The 21,969-nt window shown below is 50.1% G+C and overlaps 10 protein-coding genes across 10 annotated transcripts; 4 read left to right on the top strand and 6 right to left on the bottom strand.

Annotated features, from left to right (window-relative positions):
- Positions 1-561: 561 nt before the first annotated feature.
- Positions 562-2,283, top strand: BDZ83DRAFT_759617 (uncharacterized protein; the record flags this gene model as incomplete). The annotated part of the gene is made up of 1 exon (XM_060515148.1): positions 562-2,283. One exon carries the CDS (start codon positions 562-564, stop codon positions 2,158-2,160), a length of 1,599 nt encoding a protein of 532 aa, XP_060372016.1. The 3' UTR covers positions 2,161-2,283.
- Positions 2,284-2,374: 91 nt separating this feature from the next.
- Positions 2,375-2,903, bottom strand: BDZ83DRAFT_597309 (uncharacterized protein). The gene has a single exon (XM_060506897.1). The coding sequence runs from the start codon at positions 2,698-2,700 to the stop codon at positions 2,452-2,454; it is 249 nt and encodes an 82-aa protein (XP_060372015.1). The 5' UTR covers positions 2,701-2,903; the 3' UTR covers positions 2,375-2,451.
- Positions 2,904-3,689: 786 nt separating this feature from the next.
- On the top strand, positions 3,690-5,617 carry BDZ83DRAFT_746349 (cytochrome P450; the record flags this gene model as incomplete). Its single annotated transcript, XM_060513256.1, has 5 exons — positions 3,690-3,740; positions 3,829-4,737; positions 4,793-5,107; positions 5,234-5,400; positions 5,455-5,617. 5 exons carry the CDS (start codon positions 3,690-3,692, stop codon positions 5,615-5,617), a joined length of 1,605 nt encoding a protein of 534 aa, XP_060372014.1.
- Positions 5,618-6,002: 385 nt separating this feature from the next.
- On the bottom strand, positions 6,003-7,114 carry BDZ83DRAFT_746348 (uncharacterized protein; the record flags this gene model as incomplete). The annotated part of the gene is made up of 2 exons (XM_060513255.1): positions 6,003-6,790; positions 6,841-7,114. The coding sequence occupies 2 exons, from the start codon at positions 7,112-7,114 to the stop codon at positions 6,003-6,005; spliced, it is 1,062 nt and encodes a 353-aa protein (XP_060372013.1).
- A 551-nt stretch (positions 7,115-7,665) lies between these two features.
- BDZ83DRAFT_564280 (methyltransferase domain-containing protein) lies at positions 7,666-8,631 on the bottom strand (the record flags this gene model as incomplete). Its single annotated transcript, XM_060503623.1, has 1 exon — positions 7,666-8,631. One exon carries the CDS (start codon positions 8,629-8,631, stop codon positions 7,666-7,668), a length of 966 nt encoding a protein of 321 aa, XP_060372012.1.
- Positions 8,632-9,112: 481 nt separating this feature from the next.
- Positions 9,113-11,255, top strand: BDZ83DRAFT_597303 (uncharacterized protein). Its single transcript, XM_060506896.1, has 4 exons — positions 9,113-9,347; positions 9,418-9,912; positions 9,962-10,105; positions 10,160-11,255. Exons 1-4 carry the CDS (start codon positions 9,288-9,290, stop codon positions 10,898-10,900), a joined length of 1,440 nt encoding a protein of 479 aa, XP_060372011.1. The 5' UTR covers positions 9,113-9,287; the 3' UTR covers positions 10,901-11,255.
- A 480-nt stretch (positions 11,256-11,735) lies between these two features.
- Positions 11,736-13,610, top strand: BDZ83DRAFT_714903 (vera protein; the record flags this gene model as incomplete). Its single annotated transcript, XM_060511680.1, has 4 exons — positions 11,736-11,885; positions 11,939-12,468; positions 12,526-13,422; positions 13,496-13,610. 4 exons carry the CDS (start codon positions 11,736-11,738, stop codon positions 13,608-13,610), a joined length of 1,692 nt encoding a protein of 563 aa, XP_060372010.1.
- Positions 13,611-13,805: 195 nt separating this feature from the next.
- Positions 13,806-16,203, bottom strand: BDZ83DRAFT_597301 (uncharacterized protein). The gene is made up of 2 exons (XM_060506895.1): positions 14,624-16,203; positions 13,806-14,572 (listed from the first exon to the last, which is right to left on the bottom strand). The coding sequence occupies exons 1-2, from the start codon at positions 16,031-16,033 to the stop codon at positions 14,006-14,008; spliced, it is 1,977 nt and encodes a 658-aa protein (XP_060372009.1). The 5' UTR covers positions 16,034-16,203; the 3' UTR covers positions 13,806-14,005.
- A 248-nt stretch (positions 16,204-16,451) lies between these two features.
- On the bottom strand, positions 16,452-17,836 carry BDZ83DRAFT_687370 (short-chain dehydrogenase). Its single transcript, XM_060511278.1, has 5 exons — positions 17,705-17,836; positions 17,499-17,654; positions 17,343-17,449; positions 16,945-17,261; positions 16,452-16,887 (listed from the first exon to the last, which is right to left on the bottom strand). Exons 1-5 carry the CDS (start codon positions 17,744-17,746, stop codon positions 16,697-16,699), a joined length of 813 nt encoding a protein of 270 aa, XP_060372008.1. The 5' UTR covers positions 17,747-17,836; the 3' UTR covers positions 16,452-16,696.
- A 1,259-nt stretch (positions 17,837-19,095) lies between these two features.
- BDZ83DRAFT_564405 (carbamoyl-phosphate synthase subunit L) lies at positions 19,096-21,249 on the bottom strand (the record flags this gene model as incomplete). Its single annotated transcript, XM_060503639.1, has 1 exon — positions 19,096-21,249. One exon carries the CDS (start codon positions 21,247-21,249, stop codon positions 19,096-19,098), a length of 2,154 nt encoding a protein of 717 aa, XP_060372007.1.
- Positions 21,250-21,969: the final 720 nt, after the last annotated feature.

The following is a 21,969-nucleotide window of genomic DNA, read 5'->3' as shown; positions in this document are numbered from 1 at the left end:
GAGTTATGACACATGCCGGCCTCCCCATTTTTAGCCAATTTATGTATCGTTAGGCCTTTGCAATGTATTCGAGATTGAGTGGCTGCCTTATGAGGTAGAGTCCTTGAATGGGAACGCAGTCAGTTGCACGCCGTACTTGAGAGCAATCCCAGAGATAGCACCAACCCAGGCAGTGCCTGTGTCAGATTCAACATCATCGCAGATGCCTTAGGTGCTTTTGTGTCGGCCAGGGTCGGAAGGCACGATGTTGGCATAAGGAAGGAAGTAGCACTCGCGGTTCCCAGTTCAGGGTCCTTCTTGCCCTTTCTACAATTCACCAAGCCTTCCCGAAAAGTCGACTGATATCTTTCCCCTCTCCCCCCTCTTCAACTGAATTGTTCGAGAGCTGCACGTAATCTTTACGTCTGACATCAAGTCATCCAAGTTCCAATCATCCCGGCCTGCCAACGTCTGGTATTAACCTACGTACGTCTTCCAATCTCTAAATTCCTATTTCTTCACTTGCTGACAAGACCTAGAGTCTACTGCTCCATCACTTTGCTGTCTCAGAGCTGCCAAACCATGCCTCCGCCCGTCAATCTCCCAACTCCAGCTGCCGGCGACATCTTCACCCACAGCGGGAGCTTGAAGGTTACCAACGCTGCAGCGAACATCTTCGTTGTGTACAACTTCGATGCAAAGAAGGCGAACCGATGCCCTTCTAGTCTCACTGTAGACTTTGTCATGGGAAACGTCTATCTCATCGACGCTTCGCTTTGCAGTTACTGGGAGACCAACCGTGTCTTTGGTAATCTCGTCAAAGGACTCGGACTCCCTTTCGAAGGCTGGTTTGAAGGCGACAACTCTATCGACACGGTATACGATGACATCGTATGTGCTATCGATGGACAACTGCCCACGTGCTGCTCAATCGGCACCATTGCTGGCAATTTGATCACCGTTGCCGACCTCACTACTCCTGGTGGGAACGAGCAAACCCAGCCTCCCAGTGTCACAACCAGCTACGTCTATGGATGCCGCCTCCTCGAATCCCATATCTCATACGGCGGTGGCCTTCACAGAGCACGCTCTGCCTGGGCCTCGATGACATTCGCTCCTGTATGGCCAGCCAGCTTGCCCACAAACGGGATATCTCACCCCACCCAGATGGGTACTTCCGGCACCGGCCATACCCTTAAGACGAGCGTCATGGATTGCCATGATGCTCCGGAATATCGAAAAGCTGAACAGGAGGAAAAGAAATTGGAACGCGGCGTGGATAACTTGTTCTTGCAGACTATCTCAGGCCAAACAATCGCTACTGCAGAACAAGGATTGCGGCAAGTACCAAGCTCGTACATGCCGCAGACTTCCACCGGCCCAGAAAACCAGCTCGATGGTATCTCTGATTCAAGCTGCGAACGCTTGATATGCGCAAATTGCTGCAGAGGAGGCCACGAAGTCAAGGACTGCATCGGACCGGTGGATATCGACGGCTTCATTGCCGCCTGCCCCATATGCAACGTACGCGGCCATACCTTTACCAGTTGTAGCAAACTGAACGTGTTCAAGAAGACGGCCAAGAGGAACCTGCAATTCTTATATCTCGTCCAGTATCGACAGAACAAGCCCCCTATTCTATCGACTACTTGCTGGATAGCTGTTTGGGCCGCAAAAGACTGCCCCAGAATTCAGCTGCCTCATACGAAGGAGTTTGCCCGGATGATTGGCAAGGGGCTGATTCCAAATTACCCTGACTGGCGAACTTATGACTACTCCGCATCTTTGTCATCACGAGACGCAGCCAATGTCGCCTTGCTTCGGGATCCAAGTACCGAGTATGAATACGGAAGACCATCGAGTCTGTTCCCAGGGACCCAAGGCACTTCCATAGGCCAGGGATACAACGTGGTCAGAGCCAAGATGCAAAGGTTGGGCATCAATCTTTTGCCGAATGCCCCAAACCCGGCAGCGTTGCAGTCGAGGAGGATGAAGAAGCAAGTCAAGCGAGATCAAGTCAAGCGAGATCGCACCAAAGCGGCACTGGTTCAAGGGGATGGCAGCCGCTTTGCAACAGGGGCAAACTGCACCACTGTTCAGAGGTATTTTCCAGCTTTGCCAGCAAAACCGGTCTCCACCAGCCCCACGATCATCAACATCAAGGAAGAAGTCATTGATTAACGTTTGAATCGTCGTCACTTGCGGTCGATCACTTCGATATGTTATCTCCTTATTGTATCATATTCTAGCTCACGGAGGGAACTTTTTTATTGTGGGAATGGGGAGGCGGTAAATAGCGCGAGGGGTGGCTTGGGGATTACCGCCCTTGCCATAAGTTGAATTATGCGTGTGGTTAGATCCGGTTATGACTTAGCTAGAGGATATCAAATATATTGCGCTACTCTCTATGAGGTTTTGATGTTTGCACTCCCAATCATTTGCATGTTCCTGTGCCGTCCACCAGCCATCTTGTCAATTTCGCCAGATTTTCGTAGGCGAAGGGTTCTGCATGTCCCAAAGTAGGCTATGGGTTAAAATCATGATCTTGAGACGAGTAGAATATTGTATCAGAGTGCTTGACAGAGATTCTGAAGACGATCCACGCAGCACATTGGTCTCGTTAAAATGGCACCTTGCGTAAGTTGAAGCTCGAGGTGAACAGTAAAGAATCAGGGAGATAAGGAGCATCCATATGTCCCAAAACAAAACAATTATTTGCATAATCTCATGTGATGAAGAAGGATTAAAGCAGCTAGGGGCTCATGAATGAAGGAGGTCTGTCTTTGCTGGTAGGTGGGGAAAACATGAAGAGGGGCAAAATGTGCGAATCGAGCCCAAAGCCTTTGCAAAGACCTTAAAAAGTGACTCGACCTTGGAGCAGGTCACGTAGCTTCTCTTGATTGCTTGCCCGAAGGTAACATCAGCTGCGTTCTTGGGACATATGTACCCTATTGCAAGTGTGTGAGAGAAAAAGGCGGATCATAGAGCCTTCCAGGTTACGTGATGTGCCTCGCCGCAACTCTGACTCTGGTCCATCCAGGTCTTTTCCAGAGCCTTTCCCTTAACCCTCACACCATGAAGACGACTTGCGTCGGTATGGTTTTGCCGTAACTTCATTGTGACTGGACCCCAGAAGCTGGCAACACGGAGGGGGCACTTGGCATCTGAACTGCCATCATCAACCGCACGATCCTCTGCGTGTTCGCATTCGCTCGGCACGGCAACCGATTCGTCAGCCCCCGTATCTCGGACTGAAAAGACACGCCGATAGCAACTCCAACCCGGGACCACCGTGTGAAACATACCGGCAGGAATAGACAGCTCTCCGCGGTCCCAGTAGTGTGGTCGCTTGCCGAACCCCTCACAACGTTGACTGCGGGAAGGTTCGTGCCCCCTTTCTTCGTCTGATTATCTCAATCGGACCACGATATTTTTTCCAAGCTATGGCCAAGATATTCTCGGCCATTGAAACGTTGCACGAGGGCTTCGGTTCAGGGGTTCGTACTCGGCATGATGAACTTATCCAGGCTGAGCTAGTTGGGTTCATGGACGCGTAGTGCGCGGCTCGAGGGAAAGTCTACTTGAAGTGTTGCTCGTTCGGAAGCTTTTGCATCTGAGGTTGCCTCGTAAGTAGTCAGATCATTTCCTCTTGATTCAAGTTTCTATCTTTCGCCCCGAACCGACTTGAGTCGAAGTGCCGCTTTGGGAACATGGCCATCATCAATATCATGATCCAGGCTTCGTGCCTTGGCTTCGCCTTAGTAAGTATTGTGCTCTTTTATTGACAAGTCTTGTAACTCTATTGAGAATAAAAGCTCTTGCTAGGTTTCTTTTCCTGACTCTGAACAGACTATACTTTACATCGTCTCGTACATCGTCTACAACCTCTTCTTCCACCCCCTTCGCCGCTTCCCCGGCCCGATCCTCATGCGCGCAACCCGCGCAACATTCTGCTACCGACTCTGGTGCGGCACCCTCTCTTTCGACATGCTTGACCTCCACCGTAAGTACGGCGACGTGGTACGCATCGCCCCGGACGAACTGGCGTACGCGGACCCCGCAGCGTGGAAGGAGATCATGGGTCATCGTGCCGGGAGCGTTGCAAGCGGCGGCCAGGCGCCGCTCGAGTTCGAGAAGTCGGAGACGTTTTACAGGCCGATTGCAGAAATACCGAGGGATATCATCACGGCACCCGGAGCTGAGCACGCTATGCTGAGGAGGACTTTGAGTCATGGGTTCAGCGATCGAAGTTTGAGGGACCAGCAGCCCGTGATTATGAAGTATGTCGACATCTTTGTTTCCAAGCTGCGGGATCTAGCAGAGGTTCCGGCGTGGAAAGGGTACCAAGATGAAGAGGGCGACGATGATTCCTCGGCGACGGACCTTGGTGAAAAGGGGACGAAAGAGCTCGGGGAGCCGGTGAACCTGACGCTCTGGTACAACTACTGCACCTTTGACATCATCGGAGACCTGGCCTTTGGGGAGCCGTTTGGGTGCTTGGATGGAGGGGACCTGCACCCCTGGGTGAGGACGATCTTCCAAATGATCCGGCTGGGCGTGGCGCTGCAGACGGCGAACCACTTTTCGATACTGAGCCGGTTCATCACGGCGGTGATGTCGACTAAGGCGATGAGAAACAGGCGGCTTGAGCACCAGGCTATGACTATGGATAAGTTGAAGAGGAGGATTGCGTTAGCGGAGAGGGAAGGGCCGAGGGCGGATTTGATGGAGGGGTTGTTGAAGAAGAGGGAGGAGTGGGTGAGTGTAGCCCCTTTCCCATTACCATTTGTATCAGATGATAACTTGGGCGCAGAACCTTTCGCTGCAACAGCTCGAGGGCAACGCGAGCATCATCATTATCGCTGGGTCAGAGACCACGGCGACACTGCTTTCGGGCGTGACGTATCTCCTTTTAAAGAACCCTGAAAAGATGACGAAGCTGGTGAACGAAGTTAGAACGACGTTTGACAAGGAATCAGACGTTGATCTTACGTCTGTGAATAAACTGACGTACATGCTCGCGTGCCTGGACGAAGCGCTGCGGTTGTACCCGCCTGTGCCGACGGGTCTTCCTAGGACGGTGCCAGCGGGCGGGGCTACGGTTCGCGGGGAGTTTCTTCCAGGAAAGGTGAGATTTTTTGCTTGGATTCTATCCTCTGCCTTGAATGAGTTGTCTTCAGGTAGAGGCGAGCGGGAGGGTATTCCAATCTTTGTCGGAGTATTCCAGCTAATTCGAGATCTCTCACCTCCGTAGACGACTGTTGCTGTCCATCAGTGGGCCATGTACCACAACGAGGCCAACTTCAAGAACCCCTTTCTCTTCCACCCGGAGAGGTTCTTAGGAGATCCGGAGTATGCCTCTGATCGCAGGGAGGCGTTTCAGCCGTTCCACATTGGACCTCGGAGTTGCTTAGGACGAAAGTGAGTTTCTACGAAATAACCCAGCTTCACCTACCCGCTAATTCGGCACCATAGCCTCGCGTACGTGGAGATGCGGATCATGCTAGCGAGAATGCTTTGGAACTTTGACCTTGTTCTGGCGGATGAGAGCAAGGCTTGGATGGAGACTCAGAAGATTTACACACTTTGGGAAAAGGGGCCATTGAATGTTTACTTGAAGCCTGTCATACGTGACTGAGACTTGGGAGGAGAAACTTCTCAGCTCAGTATTCAAGATTTTGGATGACGCACCACCTTCTTTCCAAGTCAAGACTGATGGATTCAGCTCTACGAATGACCTCGGTAACACCAAACTACCTTGACTAGAGTAGGCTTTTCCGCTTCAGTTCTTCCACAGCAGAAATTAAAACTAAGAGCTCGATAGGATTAGCATGATATCTCATAGTTCCCTCGAGAGTACCAAATTACGGGGCGTCTTTCGGAGGCCTACTTTGCAGTTGTGTCCTGTTTACCTTTGCACCCTTGTTTGAAGTAAATGGAATGCCGGGCACCTCCCACTCTTTGTACTTTCCCTGGATTCTTCATACAAGGACCTGCATTATGTACATGACCGACCGTCTCAGCTATGAAGCTTGGAAATAACTACTTCTAGCCGGTTTCTTTGCCTCAACAAAGCTTTCGGAGGATCCATCAGGCCACGGACGGCCAGATGATCCGCTAGAGGCACTGATGACATCGCCATGTAATGGTTGCAAACCGACCTTCCGGTACGCTCCCCAAAGGCTTTTGGACACAGCCAGAGACTCATCGTTGTCTTCGTCGTTGTTCGCCTTTAACCAGCCCTTGAACTGGTCGTTCAGCAGGCCGGGGAGTGATTCAATAGCCCCTCCCGTGATCATCTCACCCACCCAGAGGAGCATGGCCGTGTAGTAGCGCTTTGTCAAATTCATTATCCGAGTGTTTGTCAGCTCTTCAGTGGGGAAAGCGAGTATGGCTGAGCGGTGAGTCGATGTGACGGAGATGCCGAAACAGACCTCGTGGCTCTGGGGATGCACTAGCCCAGCGCTTTCCGCGATCTGAGAACCCTCAGGCCATGAGATGTGCGATAGCATCTCAGCAGCGTAGCCGAATGGTAATGGAACGCTCCAGTTTTCGATGTCATGGGCCTCTTGAAATGTTTTGAGATACGGGTTGTACAATGTCCGTGGCGCGCGCTGTCGCCCGTATGCTTCAATGACTAGGTGATCGAGGAAGCGGGTAATGGTGTTGTTCGCATAGGTGAATAGAATTTGGGTTTCAGTTTCCAGACGCACCCAGTCTACAAATGGCGGTTGATTCCAAGCGTCCCGAGGATCGATTTGGCCAAGAAAAAGGTATGTGGAGGGAGTGACCTCGGACGTTGTATCGAAACCTTCGACATGTCAGCAGGAATACATGTTGGAAATAACGAATTCTGCCCACCGAGCTGTCTCCGCAGCGCATTCATAAGTCTGAATAGAGTCATATCCCAATTGAGAACGGGACCCTCATCCGACATGGACGGCCTCGTCTGCTGGAAGAATTCAACAATCAACCTATCGATAATGTGGCCCTCCTTGGGGCGAGTGCGGAGTTTCTTTGCATCCCAGTAGAAAAACAGAAAAGCCTCCTTCCAATCAATCCGGCCAGTGTCCATCGCCATAACGCTTCTTCGGGCGGCGGACGTGGTGGAGCTCACATTCGGCTTTTGCGTCATGATTGCTAGCGGAGTTTGAGATCGAGAAGTGCGCGCTTGTGCAGGTAGGAAGTTGGAGAACATTTTGTTGTTTTTCGCAAGGCGCGCCAGCCTGACGGGAGGGGCATAAGTACTCCTCTTTCGCCGACTAAGTCCGAGATGATTATCGAAGGATTAAATAGTTCTAGAAGCGGTATAAGCGGGTTCAGCGTCCGAAGGAATGCTGCTTGTTGGAACCAACACGAAAGCGTCCAAATCAGGCAGCCGAAGTGATCCACTCTCAGACAAGTCCCAAATCAGCCAATTAACAAAGAGCAGACTGTCTATCATTCGGCAAACAAACAATCAAGCAAACACTTGGCATCATCAGATGCCACCCAAACGTTGGCCCCCCATTCGAGATAACAAGCCCGTTTGCTCCACTGATCCAGGGGGTTGGGTAAACCGCGTAAACGATGAATAGCCTGCTTGCCGCATCGCGATTTGACCAATGGTTTATATCCCCCGCAGGCGGGCCCAGAACCTTGGAGTTGGATGAGACTGGACCCTCTACGCGCCTCCTCAAATCCGCTTTATTCCTTCTTTTTGACCATAATTAAGGCCCCTGCAACGCCGGTGGTGATGATTTCCTTCCCTGGCTCCATCCCTGCTTCGTGGAGCAAACTCGCGATCTTCCCAACGGCCATTTTGACTACATCACGATCCGTTCCGACATCGTCGGGGTGCGCCTCACGCCACCGCGTCACCGGGCTGACCGTCTCTAGGAACCTTTCGACGTGATCTAGACCCAGCTGCTGCTGACCCAAGAAGAACTCCCCGTCCGGTCCGACTGTGCCGTCCTTATTCCAGTCTTTGCGCAGGAAAGCGCTCTCGTCGAATTCCGCCACCGGCGTTTCGAGGTCCCATGGCATCGGTAATGTCTCGTACATCTTCTCCGCTATGATGTTACCCGGCGTCATGTACGGCTGGATATACTCGTCACGGAAATCGTGTAGGATCTGCTGCATGCCCGCCGCGTTGGGCATGGATGGGTGAATGTACTTTGAGCTGCTCGTCCAGATGGCGACAGAACCGCCCGGCTTGAGCACCCGGGCGGCAGCGGCCCAGAAACCGGGCATATCGAACCAGTGCGCCGCAGTAGCGGCCGTAATGAGGTCGACGCTAGCATCGGCGACGGGTGGGGAGAGGTTCGACCCGAGCTCCTCCGCGGTGGAGACCTCGAAGCGGATCGGCTCCGGCGCTGATGTGGCCCCGCCCAGGGCTCGGGCAGCGTCGATCATGCCCACGCTCGGGTCCAGGGCGATGGTCCGTGTAAAGCGCGGGCTGAGCTCACGGGCAACGGTGCCGGGGCCGCAGCCGATGTCGAGAAGGGAGTCTGTTTGGCCGCCTGTTGAGACGTGGTGGTCGTAAATGTAGTTATAGATCCTTTGATGGTAGCCCAGCCTGCCTTTGGCGTAGGTAGCGCCTTGCTCCTTTGTGTAGGCACGGAAGGTTTTCTCAACCGGGGCGGGAGTTGGGACGGTTGCGACGTCGGCCATTGTCTCTGAATTTTAGTGGCGAATTCTCCAAAGCTGGTATGAATTATAAAGAAATAGGATAAGGTGCTTATCTATACTCTTCCACATAATATGCCAGTGTTTGTCACAAAATAAACAGCGGGAATTCGATGTGGCCAGCCTGATCTTTATAACTCACATGCGCTCAAGCCGAACTCAACATCTGAGGAGGGCGTTTGACGAACGAGCACCAAAGTCTGCCATGATTGGCGAAGGGCTACCGAGAACGGCCCACCAACATCTTTCCAAAGAGGGATAACCAAGTCCAACAGAGCCAATCAAAGAACCGAAACATCTCACACTAATCCCGATCAAGGCGACGACTGCGAAGCTGATGCTGTCCCCGCCGACCCGCTGCTGGTCGATGACCTTTTGGTGGCTTGTAAGCCGTCTCGAATCCTTAAGAATCCCGTGTCCGTGTCCGATCCCCCTTGAAAATCGAGTCTGACAGTAACCGCCGTCGGAATTTCGACATTTAGTCCAGTCAACCCCTCGGCTGGAACACCCTTTTCGTTGGTAGTTGACGAAGCTGACACGAGGGTGTTTGCTTGCCTAGAAGCCCTCTCATCTTACCTTACCTTAGACCCGGGACCCGGACCCCGGAGTTGTCTTCTTAAGCCGAAGTCCTTCACTGCAGCATGGTTTACTATGGCGCGCTGAGCAAGGGTTGCCAGCGCTGCCGTCAACGCAAAGTCAAGGCACGTGTTTTTGAAACCCCATGACCTCCTTCTTCTTGTAAGTTCTACTTCTAACACGTATTTGAAAAAGTGCGATCAACGCAAACCGGGATGTCTCAAGTGCGAGAAAGGACAGAAGCCTTGTCCCGGCTGTCGGAACTTGACAGACCTTGTCTTTCGGGACGAGCGCCAGCGAATCAAAAAGAAGTGTGCAGGCGAAGCTGAGAGGTCGTCAAAGCTGAGAAATCTGCCAATCAACTACGCGTTGTGCCTCAACATTGAAGATAGGGCGGCCACCTTTTTCTTCACCCACTACACCACTACTGGGCCACCGTTCTGTGACTCGTACCAATCATGGCTTGCCAAGACATATCAAGAAGAATCTCCTAACAATCTTGTCCGACATAGCATCCAAGCAGTCGGCATGGCTGCTATCTCAAATATCTCTAACGCCCCCAAAATCGTGCTGCGGGCCAAGGAGCGGTATGGACAAGCACTAAAAGCTACTAATGTGGCTCTGTATGACCCTGCTCAAGCCACGGCAGATACAACTCTCATGGCAATTCTTCTCCTTGGGCTATTTGTTGTATGGTTCGAATCCTTTCTCCTTCAATAGCCGCAACTAACTTAGACAGACGATAATGTTTGAAAGTTGGAATGATAGCCATGCGTGGACGGCACATATTGAGGGCGCGACGGCCCTTTTGCACCTTCGTGGCAAGAGCCAATTCACTAGAGAGCTGGGAATACAGCTCTACATACAATTCAGACAGCAAATTGTAAGTCCAAACGTTAATCTATTTAAAGGACCCTACTAAGCTGGTTCCTCGCAGCTCCAAGCCTGTATGCAACGAGGTGTTCCCGTACCTGCAGCCCTTGTCGAGATAACCATGCAATTCGAAGCCAGCCGTCAAGGAACACAGTACAATAGTCTGCGTCCAGGATCATTAGCAGTTCTAGGCTTCAGACTCGTTAATCTTTCTGCAGCCATGAACAGACAACAAATAACGGACGCCAACGCAATCTGCCGGATAGCTGTTGATATTGACAGTGATCTCAACGCCTGGGCGTCAAGATCATCACAATCTGATCGGAAGTTCCACGAGGTTGAAGCAGACGCATCCGGGAAAGAAGAGAGTTTCAATGGGAGACGACATGTGTATAACAGTGTTTGGGGAGCACAAGTGTGGAATAACTGGCGGTCGTTGAGCATAGTGACAAACCGTATTATTCTCAACTACTTGGATAAGCAGAGCTTCGAGAGCGATGCACTCAAAGATATAATGCGGTTCCACAGCATATCGGTTATCCAGAGTCTTTCTGCCGATATATGTATATCTACGCCTAGTCTATTTGGTTCCCCGCGTCAGTACCAATCGCAACTCCCTTTGATATGGACACAGGAGCTAATAACAACCCTAGGAGCCCCTTCAATGATCTGGCCGTTGCACATCGTCTCCCAAGAAGTACTAAACGTACCAAATGTACGATCTTGGGCAGTCGAGCAGTTAGTAGGGATCAATAAGTCGATGGGCATAAAGCAAGCTGCTGTTCTGGCAAACACTATGGGCTGAAATTGCTGATTATGGGGACACCCACTTTGTCATGGCGATAGATAAGTTTGCCTTCCATTCTATCAACATTGTTTTGAATCATAGATGCTATTGCAATGATGGACCTATTCATAGTTCTGAGTTGCAACTTCCCACATTGAGTCACCAGGTTGATCAATGCTAAGAAATTTGGACCTGATGCAGTATACATATCCAAAAGCTCATTGAAAAGTGTTCTAGGCTTCAAGCGCGGTAACTAGACTGTCGCAGGCTGTAAGGTTTATGGGTGCAGAAGCTTTGATGAACGAAACAGTCTGTAATACCGACAATTCATGCTGTGGACGATGAGGTAAGCCAACATTTCAGTTAGCGCCGGGAGGCATAGATCCTAGCTCATCTAGCCAAGCATATTGCCGTTGATGTGCATACATTATCATTCGTGGTCGAAGATGTCGTTTGTTTGACCGCTAATTCGATATGATGAGGAAGATGTTCTGCGCGCATTGACTGTCAATCCCCAAAAATACCCCTCACAATTGACGGCTTCGAAGGAGCATGGGCATAAACTCTAAAGAACGATACAATGAAAGCCTTACTCGTCACCTCCGTCGAATGAACGAATTTCTAAACGCCTAGGTTTTCCGGCGTGATCCCAAATGGGGTATGTAAACATGTTGCCCTTTTGGGACGGCCCGTGAAGCATTATGTGCTCGGCAAGAACGGAGACACATATAAACTCCACGCCCGGACTTTTCATGGGGGCGAGAGACAAGCTATCACTGATCAATTTCAGATGAACTAATAAGCCAATTAGACCTTTCTATCAAGCCCTTTGTTGATTTCGAACCCAAACAAGATGGGATACACGACGATGTGGTCGCCGGCGGCAGTCTTGCCGCTGCTATTCAAGCTTTTCGTCGTTTTGTTAGCGACTGGACTCATGAGAGTTGGCTGGAAGGCTTATACGATCAGGAAAAAGTTCAAAGAAGTAAAAGCGTTGGGAATCGTACGTGTACAACAGTTAATGATCCAATCAACCAAGCTGACCGTCGCTCATAGCCAATGCTCCCTCACTCTTGGATCATGGGTCATCTTCCCATCATGTTTGAGTTCCGCAAAGAGTATCCAGGAGACATCAATATTGGCAACTTCCACCCATGGATCATCAACAACTATCAGAGGTACTTTCCGGAAATGGACCACTGCCCTCCAGTCATTTATCTGGATCTCTGGCCTGTGTTAAAGGCACCCATCGTGGCTGCGTACAAAAACACCGTTGCGGCGCAGTTCACCCAGACAAAGAATCTTGACAAGCATCAGATCTCCCTCGACTTCATGAACCCGTTGACCAAGGGTTTAGACATCGCTACCCTTCAAGGCGATGAGTGGAAGAAATGGCGAGGCTGGTTCAACCCCGGTTTCAGCTCGAGAAATGTTTCATCCATGGTTCCTGATCTCATTGAAGAGATCAAGGACTTTGCGGATAATTTGCAACAAAAGACCGGTCCTAATGGATCGTGGGGTCGCATGTTCCAGCTACGCAACATGACGACGGCTCTCACTTTTGACATCATTGTCCGTGCAGTCTTGTAAGCGAGCTGATTTGTCTTGTTTGAGAATATTCAGGACTAATAGAAAATTACCAGGGACGAGCGTCTTCATGAGCAGACAAATACAACTGCTGGCCCTCTCAGAGTGGCACTTGCTGACCAGCTGAGACTCATGGGCATAAGACAGGCCTTCAGTCTCGGCTACTTGTTCCCATGGCAGAACAAAGCCGTGGATCGTAACAATCGCATTGTCCAACACCAGCTTCAACCGAATATTGTCCGATCTCTAGAAACTGGTCTCAAACCATCAAAGAAGAAGACGGTGCTCAATCTCGCTTTAATGCACTTAGCAGAAGAGGCAGGTGGGCGCCCGATTGATCCAACTACCGACCCGGTTATGATGGACACCATCTTGGGCAACCTAAAGACCTTCCTCGTTGCGGGACACGAGACGACTGCAAGTGCGCTGTGCTTCATGTTCAAGGTTCTCCAGGACAATCCAGACTGCATGGCCAAGGCCCGCGCCGAACACGACGAGGTTCTGGGTCTGGATCCCGACCAAGCTGCTGATATTCTGAGCAAGTCACCTCAGCTCCTCGGCTCCCTTCGGTATACACACGCCGTAATCAAGGAGACTCTCCGTCTGTATCAAATTGCCTCCACCATGCGAGGAGGGGAGCCGGGATTCTATCTCAGTGATGCTACTACTGGTCTGCAGTATCCTACAGAAGGCTTCCTTGTGTGGGATGGCGGCCCGGGCATGCAGCATGACCCGTCCCTGTGGCCGCACGCTGATAAGTTCATCCCGGACCGCTGGCTTGTTCCCGCAGAAGACCCGCTTCACCCCGTCAAAGACGCTTGGCGGGCATTTGCAAGAGGTCCTCGGGATTGCATCGGTCAAGAGATTGCTCTGATTGAGATCAAGCTGGTCGCTGCCTTGATTATGAGGAAGTACGATGTTGAAGAGGCCTGGGATGAGTGGGATGCTCTCCAGTAAGTTTATCCATACACTGGGCATAACAATCCCTTTGTTATCACACTATGCTGACCGCATTATGTTGTGCAGAGGACCCAAAGCCAAAAAAGACATGGTCAGGGGACAAAGGTTATATGTGGCTGGAGACGGCATCGGGCATCCCAAAGAAGGCATGCCAGTTCGCGTGCGCCTTCGACAAAAATGAAACATGAGCCTGACCTTCGAGGTTTCATTATTGTAATCTCTCTTATCAGGTTCACCTCTATCGATTATCTTGGCTTATCTTGGCTATATCAAAATCATCACGTATACGAAAGTACAGAGTGACCACGGTCTGTTGAACACTTTCCCACATACACTACATAGGAGTTGACTGTAATCAACTCAAGATCATTGATGTTGCTCAATTATAAATGCTGATATGATGTACGGAAACATGCAAATTGTATTGCTCTACACTTGGTTTATTGGACTTATGGCCAGAAGGTCAAACCCTGAACGCCCCATGCTGCATGTCGCTAGTCATCGGTACCAGCTGCTCGCTTACTCCCGAATCGCGTCTAAGAAGCATAGTAATGAGTGTTGAGAATCTCAATTATTCTAAATATTTCGAGAGAAGTTGGCCCTGATCTGATCCGCCTGCTCCTCCATCTCCTCTGTTGTTAAGAGCCTCTTCGAGGCGCTGTCACGATCGGCATTTCTCCAAAAGAAATCTCTGTAGAACAGAAGCGGCAGTATACTGCCCTTCCATACAGCTAATTCTTCTCGGTAAACAACTGTTAGACTTATCATCCATGAAAGGGCTACGACTTCAAGGATGAGCAGTATGGCAGGGAAGATGAGCCAATATGGTTTGACGGCTATGAAAGTGACGAGTTGAAGGGATTCGCCGTTGACTACCGATGTGGTGCCGTCCTTTCTTCCCATGCCGAATCTCATTTGATTGGTCAAAGCAGTCGCAAACTCCGTAAATTGTTGCTTTAGGCTGGCAGGTGTCGATTCTCCGTTTGACCAGAGCCTTGAAAGCCAGATGGCACTCCCACAGTTGATCGAGTTCGGCTGTGTGGAGTCCCAACTGCAAGTGCCATTGAAGAGTTCTTCTGAGAAATACTGTGACATCAGGAGCTTGAAACTGTTTTCAGTGCGGTAGATACACTCTTCGGGAGCCTGAAATGCAGAGTCAATATATGAAGTTCTCCCCGCTTTTGCGTGTCGTACCGTGGAGAGTTCTGTGCCTTGTGAAAGGTTTTCTTCGGTATATACCTTCCCTTTGATGAGGCAAGGCAGCTGTACTGCAGATAGATTCCAAGCTTGTCTGGGCCCTGGAGACTTCTTATCGCGAATATCGTAACTCATCGGGGTCTCCGTAATGGGAGTCTCGGATAGCACTCCTCGACTGATGATTGCCGAGTATGTCCGAATACAAGGGTAAAGCGAGCAAGTGACGGCTATGGCGTGTTTGGGTTTGTTTTGATTGATGTTGCCGTCAAGTACCGTGCTCGTCAAGACAGTGACATTCGCAAATGAGACCGAAGCCCGTTCAAGCGTCTCTAGCGGTATTATACCATTGGTCCACGACAGATCGCCTGATATAACCCTCATCCCTCCTTCTCTGCCCGTATTGATGATTGAAATTCCGTTTGCCAAACTATAATTAATGGCCTGAAGATTGTCGATCAAGCCCCGATGATCGATAATTTCTCCAATATCAGTGCAGATATTGCAAATGCCGGCGGAAGCATGAGTAACGTCGAACCCAGCTTTGACGGAGGTGTTTGAGCCAAGACCGATGAAAGTACAGTTTCCTGTTGGACAGGTCGGCACAATAACCGAACCAGTACCGTTGCGGCTCAAGGCGAGGGTCTGAATTGCACCCTTGATGTCTGACCTCAAAGCCATGCCTTCGTTGTCACCCGTAAGTATTTTGGTGTTCAGGCCGTCAACATGTCGCGTCACTGGGATTATTCCAGTGCCGAGGCCGAGAGTTTCGTTTTTGTCGACATGCCCAATGGATTGCTGAACGAAGGGCCCAATCGCAAAGGACGACACGAGTACAACCACAGCGACGAGGATCGATGGGCTGCGCCAAGTGACAATTCTCATTAACTTCAGCGCCCCCCAAACGCCACGAGTACCGTCATCGAAATGCTGTAGGTTGCCCATCCGGCGTTGGGAAGATTTGTCGCACCAGAACCACGTCCATTTCGCTTGTGCAATGAGCTCGGTTGCAATAGATACTAGAATTCCTCGAAATATGGTGGAAAGTAGATTGACGAGAGAATTTAGGGTTATGATCCGGTCCAAGGGCCAGTCTCTGAGGGGGTGGTCATCTTGGCTGAGGATAATCGTAATGGTCACGGCCAAGAGACATATGGCAAGGACGAGGGATAGAATCTCCCAAATCCATAGGTAAAGGACGGACCTGTGACTTTGCCTGTCTTGTTGGGCCTCGCGAACATCTTCATCCCGGAATCGTTGCTGAGGTGGGCTCGACCTTCGAGGGCTAAGCGAAGCGCAACGTGATAGGATTTCGGGAGATCCGACCCTGGCTGTAGTCCATTGCTCGAGTTCAGTTGATGTGGAGACTTGTTTGTTCAAGTCGCGATTTTCGCTTGCAGAAGTTGCCATCGCCACGTTTTCACCGGTGAGCGGCGCTGAAGGCTTGTAAAGTTGACAGTTGAATAAGCTGAATGAAACTTAGAACATGAATCAACTGCTTGAGAAGACTAACTTGAGTTTATATCAAGGTTGACCTGGCACTGGTCATCAATTTGCGTCACATGAATTGTGAATCAGACCGATGAAGCCAGGCTACTAGTACGACAAGAGTGAGGCTCAAAATCTACGTTCCTGCTGACCTGAGAGACGAGCATGGGTTCATCCCCAATAACTCATCCACATTGGCTTCAATGCAAATACCCGAGTGGCCCATGCTTAAGCCATTCGCTGAGTTCAAAAGTTGCCTCGTGAGGCTGTGCCATGGCCATCTGTCACACTTGGGCAACGGAGCACGGTCATGAGACATACCTACGCAATGGTACCACATGAGCTGTCTTGAATTTAAACTAGATAGAACTGTGAAACGTGCGAAGGTTGCTAGATACCGCACGGCAGACTCATACTTCGGATTGCTCACCGAACTCGAAGGCACGTAGGAGTAGCCGGGCAAAGCAGTCTTCCACAAACGTTTCTGCGAGGCGGCTGCAAAGTGATAGCTTATAGATTCCGTATGATGAACCGCAGGTATCCGTTCGAACGGCCTCGCCGAGGTACGGCTGCCTTGTGTCTTCCTCAAATCCATTCTTTGTTTCCGTGGTGAGATACGAATGATCCTCCAAATCCAGCCTCGACGCTGGCTTTGTAGATGACTGACAGCATGTCCTTCACCGAAGACTCTGCGGTAGTCGGGCCGGCGAAATGTGGTGCGTACGTCGCCATCTTGCCAAGCATGGCCATTCCCTTCTGCTTTTCTTCCTCTGTAGCTGGCAAGATGTTAGAGCTTAGACGCAATTGGGGCGAGAATAGATAGTAGTTCTTACCATTGTCATACAGCCCCGTGTCGATCACTCCGGGCGAAATGCTGAAGAATAGAACGCCTTGATGGGAGTGTTCCGCACTGAATTTAGCCACAGCTGTATTCAGAGCTGCTTTGCTGATTGAGTAAGGGGCTCCGACCTCGATGCCGGACTTGGATATGAAGTCCAAGTCAGCCATGCCGGATGAGACTGTGACCACTTTCTTCGCATGACCTCTCAGGACGAGTGGTAGTGCGAGATTGAAGAGATGAACATTGCCGACGACGTTCGTACGGAACGAGTCGACTAAGTCCTGTTCTAGCCGCTTCGGTTTCTCTCCCCTTTTATTTACACTGTCAGCCCCTTGGTGTGGATGTGTCCAACATCCTTTATCTGAGACTTCGTGGATTTAATAAACTTACAGAACGCTGATGCCATCATAAGATGACCAGGTTGAGATGAAAGCCGCGTTTGCAATGACACAGTCGATGCTTCCACCAGTGATTTCCGATGCAGCATTCACGGCTGTCTGAGATTGGGCCTTAGTGAATATCCTCAATCTCATGCTAGGTGCTTACCTTTATTGCATCGAAGTCATCAAGGTCAGCTTGTAGGACGTGAATGTTCTTTCGCTGCAGCTCGGCGTCCAACTTCTGCTTGGTAGCCTCGGCATTTCGGACAACCCCAATGACGATGTTGTTTGCGTCGGCGGATAACTGCCGAAGGAATTCAAACTGGGCCAAATCAGCATTTCATATGGCAATTTCGAATACAATGGACCTACTCCAAGCCCCCTCGAAGCTCCGGTTACCAAATATGAAGACATGAGGTACGTGTTGAAGACTGAAGTGTGTCCGTGCTCGCAGCTGTTTCCAGGTGAAAAGATTCAGCGTAAATCAAAAGCGACCAAATCGTCTCAGTCGAAGAAGTAGCATTGAGAGTGTCTGTATTAATAAACCTTGGAGTACCGTAATATATAGAGAATTTCCACTCGGCTTAGAGAGCTATGGAACGGGTTTGAGTTTTACCGTTTGGAACAACTGCGATTACTAAACTTCGTCCGCGATATTCGGCCGGACCGTTGCACTTCTTGAACACTGGCTTGATTATCAAGCATGGGAAATAGGGACTTTGGTCAGAAACACAACGCCTGGAATTCGTTTCAGTAATCGAACGGAGGCGGAGGATCGAACTTTAAGCTTCAACTAAGTCGACATGGTTTGCAAGGAAAGAGCATGGCTTCGAAAGGAATCGAAGCAAAACCTGATCTCAATAGTGAATCAGCATAACAAACACAGAAAATTGAGTGCCATAAATTGCACGTGGGAAACATTCCAATTGTTCGACTCTACTTTGCTAGCTTGCAACTACCACAGTAACTCTCATTTTCCACCATTGCCCAGCTTAAGCAGCCATTTTTCAACCATGATCTTGAATACCCTTTTTCTTCTTGCAGGAACTGTGGCTTCGCTTAGTACTTCTCCTACATTCCCTCATCATGAGAACCCCGAAGCTATCAGCTGCTCCACGTCAGCGAGCCAAGTGACACCCACTTGGCACCAGCAGCAGATTTTCGAGACGTTCATCCAGAGATTCTTCGTCCAAAAAGATGTAAAGGGGGCAATCTTAGACAACATGTCCGTAAACTACACCCAGCACAACCCCAACGCTCTCAGCGGACGCCAAAACGCCATTGATTATGTTGGCCCAATCTTCGATGCTGCCAACTTCACAATCTTGCGACACTCGTTTAGCAACAACACTGGATGGGTTCATACAAAAATGGAGATTCCAGGCTTGCCGTTGACTGTGGTGGTGGATATTTTCAGATTCCAAGGAAGCTGCATTGTTGAGCACTGGGATGTTGCAACGACGATGTCGCCTAATGCTACAAATCCTTTGGCGCTATTTTAAGTGTTGCTCACTCCGTCTCGGAGAACGAAGAGGTTGAGAAGAGGATGGTAAAGAATATCTGAGATGAACTATACTGTATAATAAGAATGAAGCTCTCGGAAAAGCATGTGCTTTGCTTCAAGATGCCATTTCTGGCATGATGCAGACGTACAGGCATCAAACGACTTCGGGTATAGACCATAATTGAAATCATACTTGAAGGAAGCATGAGAAAGGAACTTAAAAATGATATTTGGACTACTGAAATTATGACAAGCAAAACTACTCAACTGAACAAAGTACAACGCCTTCATCCACCGCATCACCAATCCTCCACTTTGTATGAAATATGCCAGAAACACCCACGATGATGTTGATCTCCATTTTCATGCTTTCGATCACCATGACACATTCACCCTTATTGACCTCGCCACCAACGGACTTGGCAATCGACAGCACCTTGCAAGGCATCGGGGCTTTGACTTCGCTTTGCTGGTCACTGCTGGAAAGCGCTTCCTTTCTCAGATTGGTATAGAACGAGAGCAAAGTATCTTTGCGGAACTCCTTCCACTCCCCAAGCTGCGGTAAATGGCAGAATACCCTGACAGTTTCATTGAGTGGTAGACTTTGGCGACATTCGCCAGCATTTGGAATGGCAAGGTATGCGCGAATCTGGTGACCATTCACCGACATACTCATGGACTTTGGTGATGACAAAGAGCTCGCCTTCGAGACTAGCGAATGCTCGCCAGATAATGGCTTCAGCTCGACGTTTTTGATGTTGAAAACAGGCCCCGACCATGCCTCTCCGGTCCGAATGGCTCGGCTTGTAGCAGTGTAAGTGGCAGTCAAATTCGATGCCGGTGGTGGTTCTTCCCCCTCTTTGGATGAAGAATCCTTCTCACCCAGGCTGTGGTGTGTCACAGGGTAGAGACAGATATCCCACTCGTTGTCGGCGTTGCTGGAGCTAGGTTTGGGAAGACAGGCCTCGCACCTGGTAATACCTCCAGAGGCGGATTTTGAGTCTCTAAGGGAGATGATCTCGCAGCTTTGATGGAACGGGTCAAACTTTTGGTTGTGGAACTGACGGCGGACTGTCCGGAAATGTCGACGACCACCACTTCCCTGGGCTTTGTCTTTCTGCAGATGTTGCAGAAAGATACTAGGAATAAGTGAAATATGGCTTGGCAAGGACGGTGTGTATGGACTTCGAAGCAAGTCGTCGATATTCTTTGGGATGAATGATGCCTTGTATCCAAAGTCCTGGAAGGCCGGGTGCAACAAACAGCTTTGAAGGAATAATTGGTTGGTCCTGACTCCGATGCACGGAGTGTTTGCCAGCTCTCTGGCAAGTATGTTGATCGCCGCAGATCTTGTCGGTGCCCAGACAACAATCTTGCAAATCATCGAGTCAAAGTAGATCGAGACTGATGTTCCACTTTGAATAGCTGTCTCATAACGGATGACTGAGCCCGGGCTTCTTCCTGGAGATGCAGGCTTCCATAACAAGATCTTGTCATGGCTGGGAAGGAAGTCTCGCTGGGGGTCCTCCGCACAAAGTCGACACTCAATTGCGTGCCCAGTCTGTGTAAGATTTGACAGCTGAGGGAGCTCTGAGAGACGACCTTTGGCAGCAACAAACAGTTGCAAAGCGACAAGGTCAACTCCGACGACTTCCTCCGTGATTGGATGCTCGACCTGCAGTCGTGTGTTGACTTCAAGAAAATAGAACTTTCTCGTCGATGTGTCGAAGACGAACTCCACGGTGCCAGCTCCTTCGTAGCCTATTAACTTGACGATTCGGACGGCTGTCTCGCTCATATCTTGTCTAGTGTCGTCATCGAGGAAAGGACATGGTGTTTCTTCGATCACCTTCTGATTGCGACGCTGTATCGAGCAATCTCGCTCAAAGAACGACACTACTTGACTGTACTGGTCTCCAACCACTTGGATCTCAATATGCTTGCTGTTCTCAATGAACTTCTCCAGAATGCAGTCTCCTGAACCAAATGAGCGTTGAGCTTCTGACTGCGCCCTGCTCAGTTCTGTCATCAGTTGCGATGGTTCGTGCACAACTCTCATACCCTTGCCTCCGCCACCTGCGGAAGCTTTCAGCATCACGGGGAAACCAATGTCGACAGCAGCTCTCTGCAGGTCTTCGGCCTCAAGACTGGTGCCAGTAAATCCTGGGATCAATGGAACGTCGGGTGCATTCTGGCGGAGATAGTCCTTGGAAGATCGCTTATCGCCCAGTGTGGACATGGCTTTGGCTGGAGGGCCGACGAAAATGAGTCCAGCGTGGCGTACACTGTCAGCAAAGTTTGCATTCTCGCTCAAGTAGCCATATCCGGGATGGATTGCGTCGGCGTGGATATCTTTTGCAGTTTTAACCAGGAGATCAATGTCGAGAAACGGATTTCTCTGGTTCTTCTCCATAGAACCAATACAAATGGACTCGTCCGCGTCCCGGACATGCCGTGAAACAGCATCTCTGCAAGGAAAGTCAACAAATTGAGCATTAAGTTGATCTCAATGTTCTCGGGTTGCAATTTGATGAAAACTTACTCTTGTGTATAAACCGCCACTGATGCTACATTTACTTTCTTGCAAGTTGCAATTATTCGACAGGCGATCTCGCCCCTATTCGCGATCAAAAGTTTCCGGATGCGAGGGTGTCCATCTTCGCCAAGCGGGATATCGGCCACAAAAAGCTCTTTGCTGTGAGGTCGTGCTCCCTCCATACCGTCAGTATGCTGAATAGCTGCCATTGTGACGGAGACGACGCAGGATTTTGGGAATAGGAAGCCTCGCTTAAGCCCGCTTCTCTAGACTTAAGGTAAGGTAGTACATGTAACAATGATTCTGGTCGATTAAACTATTCTAGGAGCTTCAAGGTCCATTTTTGATAGTGGGATTGACCAACATCATAGAGCTTTCGGATCTCGGGAACAGTGAACCGCACTCCGACTAATGTCTGTGACGCGGCATAGATGCCCTTGCCGGCGGGTATGCTCGGGAAAGCTGCAACAATAGCGCCGGGAAGCGGTCCGGACAACGGTACACTGTGTGGGCCCTGTCACCCGGCTCCTCGGAACTTCAACCTGGTTAAGATGGCAAAACGGCAGATCTCACCAAAGCAACGTCCTCTGGATTTTC

Source organism: Colletotrichum acutatum (assembly GCF_030867785.1).
Source record: "Colletotrichum acutatum strain CBS 112980 chromosome Unknown BDZ83scaffold_1, whole genome shotgun sequence".
NCBI classification, from domain to species: domain Eukaryota; kingdom Fungi; phylum Ascomycota; class Sordariomycetes; order Glomerellales; family Glomerellaceae; genus Colletotrichum; species Colletotrichum acutatum.
Note: the sequence above shows the minus strand (reverse complement) of the source record. Positions and strands in the feature narration are given on the sequence as shown.